The sequence below is a fragment of the Geospiza fortis genome, unplaced genomic scaffold (assembly GCF_000277835.1).
Source record: "Geospiza fortis unplaced genomic scaffold, GeoFor_1.0 scaffold188, whole genome shotgun sequence".
NCBI lineage: Eukaryota > Metazoa > Chordata > Aves > Passeriformes > Thraupidae > Geospiza > Geospiza fortis.
This window is the reverse complement of record NW_005054337.1, coordinates 2,674,004-2,681,556: the sequence shown is the minus strand read 5'-3', so window position 1 is coordinate 2,681,556 and position 7,553 is coordinate 2,674,004. Positions and strand designations below refer to the sequence as shown.

Genomic DNA, 7,553 nt, shown 5'->3' with positions numbered 1-7,553 from the left:
CCACCCCAGAGCCTCGGCCCATTGTCCCAGGGTGGCCGGGCCGGGTGTGGGGACGGCCATCTGCTCCTCGCTGCCGACAGCTTCTTTGTTCACCGCCCGGCGCACGCTGGCGCAGGAAGCGGCTCCCACGTGCTTCGCCCTTTCCCTCTCGCAGAGGCACCTAATGAAATAAAGGATTTACTGCGGCGAGGGGGAGGGAAGGGAACAGGCTGAGCAGTTTGAAATGTCGTGCCTGGCCCCAGGGCTGGGCTCCCTGGCCAGGTGCAGGCAGGGTGGGTGCAGGCAGTGCTGGGCTCTCTGCCACTGCTGGGCTGTTCTTGGGGAGCCGCCGTGGTGGGAGCAGGCACAGGCAGGGGGATGGTGTCAGGGCCTGGGGTGTGAATGCAGCCAAGATCTGTGCACTAGGTGTGTGTGGCACCGCCATTGCCAGGGCTCTGACCTGTTTGTGTGGTGGGGAAAAGGCCTTGCATGTGCTGTGGGGACGGCTCTAGGGCATGTGGAAACTGGGAGCAGGAGTGTAGGGTATAGGTCACTTGGGCTTTGAATGAGACAGGAAGGACATCGTGCAGCCCCTGTCCCCTCCCTGCAGCAGCATGCCAAGGAGGAGCCTTGCTGGGTGGTGCCAGCTGTGAGCAGAGCTTCTAATGCTGCTTCCAGGCACCATGGATTCAGGGTTTTCCCACCCAAGTGAGCCTGTCCTTGTGTGTTATCCCCATGGCCCAGCACCCTGCAGAACTGCATGTTCCTTAAACACCAGTGCTGGAACTTGTCACTTACCATTGCACCCAGCCCCAAACTGGGCCAGGAGGATGGCAGGGGACCTGGCAGGGAGAGGCAGTGCCCCTTTCTCCTCCCTGCAATGCAAACAGAAACTGAAAAGGACCAAATTCCAAAGTTCTTATTCAAGCCCAGACACCATGGCTGAGGGCGGAGGCGTGGGGACTGTCACCTGCGGAGGGATGGGTAGCTCGGGCATGGGGCATGGCAGCACCTGGTGTGCTTTGAGGGATGAGGGAGTGGATCCCTGTGACAATGGCCTTGCAGGCATGGACACCAGGACCTGCTGCATCCCAGGGCCCAAAGTGCAGCGGTGCCAGCCTGGCTCCCAGTGGCAACTCAGCCACCAAGAGAGCCCAAAGCAGCTTCAGGATGTAGGGTGCCAAGGGGGTGACACACATTGTTCCTTGCAGATGACTCCTCGTCAGAGAGCTGCAGCGGGAATGGCTCCTCCACCCTGAACCCCTCCACCTCCAGCAGCACGCAGGGCGACAGCGCCTTCCCCGAAATGAACGGCAATGGCACCGCAGCCCCCATGGACTTCACCGCCTCCGCCGAGGACCAGCCCATCAACCTCTGTGACAAGCTCACCCCTGCCCACATCACCCCTTCCTACCAGTCTGACAGCTGCAGTGCCGACGGGCTGCGCAGCAGGGTCAAGTACGGGGTGAAGACCACAGCAGAGGTACGGCCTGGGGTGCTCTGGGAGAGCCAGGGACATGCCCCACACCCCAGCTGCTCCAGAGCTGGGCACTGCAGTGGGCTCACCTCACCCCTGACCAGCTGTGCCACAGCCACCATGTGACAAAGAGCTCATTCATGCTGGGTCAGGCAGTGTTTGCCACAGGATCAGGCAGAGCCATGGCCCCACCAGCCTGAGCTGTCATGGGGCCACCAGGTTATCACAGGCTTGCTGAGGCCACCATGCTCCCCCCTGCCCAAAGCAGGCAGGAGGTGACACACAGGGGAGCCTGGCCATGGGTTCATCTCTCTGGGTTGCAGGGGCGGGGTCAGACATAGAAGACAAGGAGAAAGGGCAGGTGCATGAGATGAGAGCTGTTGGTGGTAACCCCTGTCTCCTCTCAGTCCCCGCCGTACAGCTCTGGCAGCTATGACTCCATCAAGACAGAGGTGAGTGGCTGCCCCGAGGACCTGACTGTCGGCAGGGCCCCCACAGCTGATGAAGACGACGATGACCACGATGACCATGAAGACAATGATAAGATCAATGACTCGGAGGGGATGGACCCGGAGAGGCTAAAGGCCTTCAATGTAAGGAGAGCTCCACAGGGAGGGTGAGCCCGCCTGCCTTCCATCGCAGGGTTCCCACCACGTCTCTTCTCTATTTGCAGATGTTCGTGCGCCTTTTTGTGGACGAGAACCTGGACAGGATGGTTCCCATCTCCAAGCAGCCCAAGGAGAAGATCCAGGCCATCATCGAGTCCTGCAGCCGGCAGTTCCCCGAGTTCCAGGAGCGGGCGCGCAAGCGCATCCGCACCTACCTCAAGTCCTGCCGCCGCATGAAGAAGAACGGGATGGAGATGGTGAGTGGCCACCCCAGTGCCCTGCCCTCAGTCCCAGTGCCCAGAGCAGCACCTCCCTGAGCAGCCTCTCTGCTTGTGTCCCTGCAGACCAGGCCCACGCCGCCCCACCTGACCTCAGCCATGGCAGAGAACATCCTGGCCGCCGCCTGCGAGAGCGAAACGCGGAAAGCGGCCAAGAGGATGCGGCTGGAGATCTACCAGACCTCCCAGGTATGGCAGCTGGGGGTGGGCGGGGAGCAGAGCTGGAAGTGTCCTATGGTAGGGTCAGAAGTCTTTCTGAAAGTCTGAGGGATTGCAGGACAGAGCCCTGTGGTGTGTCCTGAGGCCAGTGGGGATGGGAATGCTGGTTTGGATTGGGCACACTGCAGCTGCAGGACACCAGGCATCCCTGCACTGTCCAGCCTGCTGGCCACAGAAGACAGCCAGGCTCCTCGCTGGAGCAGGTCTGTGTTTCCCCTGTACAGGACGAACCGATCGCTCTAGACAAGCAGCACTCCAGAGACTCCACAGCCATCACCCACTCCTCCTACTCACTGCCAGCTTCATCTTACTCCCAAGACCCGGTCTACATCAATGGAAGCCTGAACTACAGCTACCGTGGCTATGGGTCCCTGGGGGGCAGCCTGCAGCCCCCCGCATCCCTCCAGACAGGCAACCACAGTAATGGTGAGTGGCTGTGCCAGGGGCACGGGGAGCCCACCCTGGCATCACCTCTGCCCCAGGGCACCAGGGGCTCCTGGCATCCCCACTGTGGGGTTGAGCTGTTTGCTGGAGGAGAGGCAGGGGCTGCTCCCACAGAGCTCCCAGTCCTGGCAGCACCTCTGCCACTGCTGCACAGAGCTGCTCCGAAATCCCCTCTTGTCCCTTCTGTCTGGTGGCTCTGCTCACGTCATCAGCAGGTGGTTAATTGTTGAACTGCACTTGGAAGGACGGTTTGGGTGGCACTGGTGGAGGGAAGGAGTGTCACTTAAAAAAAAAAAGGAGAATTCGTACCAGATTCTCTGTTAATTATTAACAGGGGCGGGCGCCTATCACTGCCCTGATCTCCTGCTGGTATGAGCAGTTCTGCTCTCGGGGATGGGGACAGGGTGGGGGGCACAGCCACAGCTCAGGAGGGCTCTGAGGGGCTGGGGACTGCCTGGGAGCAGTTGAGAAAGCAGGACTGATGCTGCAGGGCAGGAAGGTGGAAGGAGAGCATAGGCAGAGCTTGAGATTAGGAGCAAGTGAACAGAGCAGAGTATCCTGGGCTGGAGCAAGGCACACAGGAAGGCTCTGAGGTACCTGGTGACTCGCCCACACCTGGAGCAAGAGGTGTGGGATGAGACCAAGTGCTCCCTCTGGCTCTGTCCTGCAGTAGTGCTGGCAGGAGGGGCTGGATCCCTTCCCAGTCCTTGCCCAGTCCTCCTGCAATCCCTGGGTTGCCATTGCCTGTCCTGGTGCACTCTGGGCTCCTGCCCCAGCCCACCCCGACAGGAGCCAGGATTTGGAAGGATGTGATTTCCGGAGGCCTGAGAGATGCCTGTCTGGGATTAACTCTTATCATCCCTTCCTAATGCTTCTTAACCCTGAATAAAGATCCTGTCCCGGCCTCCAGCTGCTGAGACCTAATCCTCACAGCAATGGTTCCTCCCCAGAGCAGCACAGCCACCCGGTCCCCACTGCTCCTTGGGCTCCTCCTTGTGAGACAGTGAACATGCAGAAAGGCCCCTGAGCAGACCCAGGAGGAGCAAATAGGCCCCGGGTGCAGCACCCAGCAGCACGTCTCCTTCTTTCTTTCTAGGGGATTTTTAAACCTCTGTTTTGCAGTTGTCTTTTTCCCAAGCTCTTGCCCAGTCCTTGAGAGGGAAGAGCACTCTGCAAGGAGCTGCATCTTCTCCTCCCTCTGAGCAGAGGCCCCGCAGGGCTTTGCTGCCCAGAAGTGGCTTCACCCTCCATCCCCCACCTCAGGCAATTCTTGCTCAAGCCCACTTCCCTGCTCCCAGCTCCTTCCCCCTTGGTGAGCTGGGAAACAAGCTCAGGCTCAGTTTACTGCTGCCTTTTCTGCCCAGTGAAATTGCTTTCGCATGAGAGCCTCCTCCTTCTCCTCCTCCTTCTCCTCCTCCTCCCCCACTTTGAAGCTCTGGCTCTCTTGGCATGGAACACTTCTGCTGGTGCTGCTCCTCCCGCAGCTCCAGCATTGCTTTCCTTGAATGCTTTCCATTCTGCCTGGGGCCATGAGCTTCCCTCCCTGCCACCATCACCAGTGCCACCCACCTGGACTGGGGGCAGCTGCATTCTCCCATCCTGGTTTGCAAACAGCCACAACACCCAGTCCTTGCTCTGTGTCCCTGGTGTCCCATGGCTGAGTCAGGCCACCCAGCCGGGGCTCAGCCATCTCAAAGCCTTTCTCCAGCATCACCAACTGCTCCATCAGCCTGCAGCACTTCAGCTCACAGCCCAGGGATCGGTTCAGTGTCTTCTCTCCTTCCCTCCAGGCTGCAGCCTCAGCAGCCTCCTCTCCCTGACTACTATCACATCTCTAGTACATCTCTTGGCACTTCTCTCCTCATTTCCAGTTGATTATGGGTTTTTTGCTCCTTGTTTTGCTTCTCTTACTTAGTCCAACATGAAGCTAAGTCCACTTTTTCCCCTGCCTTTCTTTCTGGGGTCACTCATCAAGATAAACAAGGGAAGCACAGCCCGTGTGGGATGTAACTCCCCATATGCAGAGGGAAAACCAGAACCTTGAAGGTGATTTTGATGGTGCAGGTGCCAACAGGAGCTGGCTTACCTCCCAGCAGACCCTCTCTTCACAGAGCTGTGAGCCAGGCTGCAGGACTGGATTTTTGTCATATTGGCTCTGAGACCTCTTTATAGAATTGCAGAATTGTTTGGTTTGGAAGAAGCCTTGAAGTTGACTTCACTCCAACCCCCTGCCACAGGCAGGGACACTTTCCACTGGAGCAGATTGCTCCAAGCCCTGTCCAACTTGGCCTTGAGCATTTCTAAGGATGGGGCAGCCACAGCTTCTCTGGGCAACCTGTGCCAGAAACTCACCAATCTCACAGGGAAGAATTTCTTCCCAGTGTCCCATCTAAGCCTGCCCCTTGTGAGGTTGAAGCCGTTGCCCCTTGTCCAGTCACTCCATGCCCTTGTCTAAAGTCCCTCTCCAGTTCTCTTGGAGCCACTTTAGGTACTGAAAGGAGCTCTGAGTTCTCTGCAGAGCCTTCTCTTCTCCAGGCTGAACAACACCAATTCCCTCAGCCTTTCCCCCTAGCAGAGATGCTCCAACCTTTGCAGCATCTCTGTGGGCTCCTCTGGGCCTGTGTTCCTTGCAGAGGCAGTGAGTGGCTCCTCTGGTGTCTGAGAGGGAACAGGAGCTCCTCGCGTTATCCGGGCACTGTGGGGACCTTCCAAGTGCTGCAGAGGTCTGGAATCACAGCAGGATGAGCATGGGGAATGTTGCTGTGCCTGAGCCTCCCTCTCACTTTTCCTTGCCAGGTCCGACGGATCTCAGCATGAAAGGTGGGGCCTCCAGCACGGCCCCGTCCAACAGTACCAGCCGGGGCATGCAGGCAGCGCAGCTCAGCCCCACGGAGATCAGCGCCGTGCGGCAGCTCATCGCCGGCTACCGGGAGTCAGCGGCGTTCCTGCTCCGCTCTGCAGACGAACTGGAAAACCTCATTTTACAGCAGAACTGACTCCCCGTGTCCGCATCGCTCCTCCGTCGACAAGACAATTTGTACCTGCTAGAAAGAGGCTCCCGGCGGTGTCCTGCTCAGGACCACCATCGTCCTCCCGCCACGCGGTGGGCACATGTAGTTTTAGAAGGTGGGATCCAAAAGACCTGTTTTCTTTTACACTCCAAGCACCTGGGACTTCAGGCACAAGGACACATTTTGGAACCGTACCAACAGCCGTGCCTGTGGCCGACCAGAAGCCAACCCTGCAGCTTGGAAGGATGTGGGACTTTGAAGGGCAGAAGGGAGCCTGGGGAGGTTTGGGGCTGCAGATGTATTTAGAATAACCTTTGTGGACCCAAATGTTAGATTCCCATCCCTGGATAATTTCCAAGTCTTAGGTGAGCTGAATCACATATTTATTGAGAAATGGACCCTCCTCTCCCCTTAGTAATTTATTTTTCTGAAAATGGATTCTTTTGAGTTTGTACAGATTGCCAGTTTTTTGTCTGTCTGATCAGAAGGAATTTATTCCTGTGAAATAACACATTCCATATCACTACACTACTAATTTCCAGGCAGCTCTGCCTGTTTCTCTGGTGAACCCTTGTCCCACAGGGAGCAAGTTTGCCATCCAGCCCTTGACATCGAGGCTGCTCAGCCTCCAGTGAGCGTAGGTGGGAGCTGAACAGCAGCGCAAGCGTCCTGCTTAGGCCTTTGTTCTAAGAGGTCCCGTAGCAGCAGTGGGGTCTGAACCTCCCGCAGAGACTCGGCAAGCTCAGCAGACCTCCGGCTGGAAGGACATCTCACACTCATTAAAGTCATTGCAGATAAGAGAAGGAAGGAAGAAAGGAAGGAGATACCTGAGAAACACTGTCTTGCGGTCACCATCCGTACTCTACCTCACACTCCATTGTGGGCTTCTTCCAGGACTGGCAGCGCCGGTGCTGGGGGTCAGTGAGTGCTGCAGACATGGGGATCGTGCCGAGGAGGCTGGAACCTCCGGCTGGGTCCTGCTGCGCCCGGCCGTGTGCTCCGCTCCGTCTGCAGCCAGCCCGGGGAGCACGGGGGCTGAACCACCCGGTCCCGCGGGGTGTGAGGCTGGGCGGCCCCAGGGCTCACCCCAGAGCTGAGCTGGAGTGGTGACCGCCCGCTTCTGGGCAGCATTGAGCAGCAGAACTGACAAAGTCCTCTCCGGGGCCCAGGATCCTTCCCCCTCCCTGCTCACAGTTCTGGAACAAGCCCACAGTTCCCAAAGTGTGGAAGAACCGTAGTCCAATGACCGTTCTGCCCTGTTTCCACCCCCCCACAACGATGCACTTCGTTTTGCTCAGTGCAATACCTACTGCCAGTGCTGCTAACCCAGGGACCTCGCTCCGGCCAGGGGTGCTGAGCCCAGCCCAGCCATGCAACGTGCTCTGGAGCTGTGCAGAGACCAGCGAGGGTCCCGCTGCTCCCTGTCCCCCACAGCCCCCCCACTTGGCTGAAGTCCACACCATGAGATTGAAATCTGATAAGTGTAAAGCTGTTTTGTAGGTAGGAACTTTCTTGGTTTGGAGCCAGTTTTTATCTT

At 58.1% G+C, this 7,553-nt stretch overlaps 1 protein-coding gene across 3 annotated transcripts in view; it reads left to right on the top strand.

Annotated features, from left to right (window-relative positions):
- NOL4L (nucleolar protein 4 like) overlaps positions 1–6,470 on the top strand; it is a 40,952-nt gene extending 34,482 nt beyond the window's left edge. For 2 of the 3 annotated variants that reach the window (XM_031057981.1, XM_031057983.1), the window contains 6 exons: positions 1,191–1,462; positions 1,864–2,049; positions 2,130–2,321; positions 2,409–2,531; positions 2,786–2,987; positions 5,802–6,470. In XM_031057981.1, the coding sequence (XP_030913841.1) occupies positions 1,191–1,462; positions 1,864–2,049; positions 2,130–2,321; positions 2,409–2,531; positions 2,786–2,987; positions 5,802–6,001 (1,175 nt within the window). In that variant the 3' untranslated portion in view covers positions 6,002–6,470. The remainder of the gene's footprint in view (positions 1–1,190; positions 1,463–1,863; positions 2,050–2,129; positions 2,322–2,408; positions 2,532–2,785; positions 2,988–5,801) is intronic. The other variant, XM_031057982.1, reaches the window with a different exon arrangement.
- Positions 6,471–7,553: the final 1,083 nt, after the last annotated feature.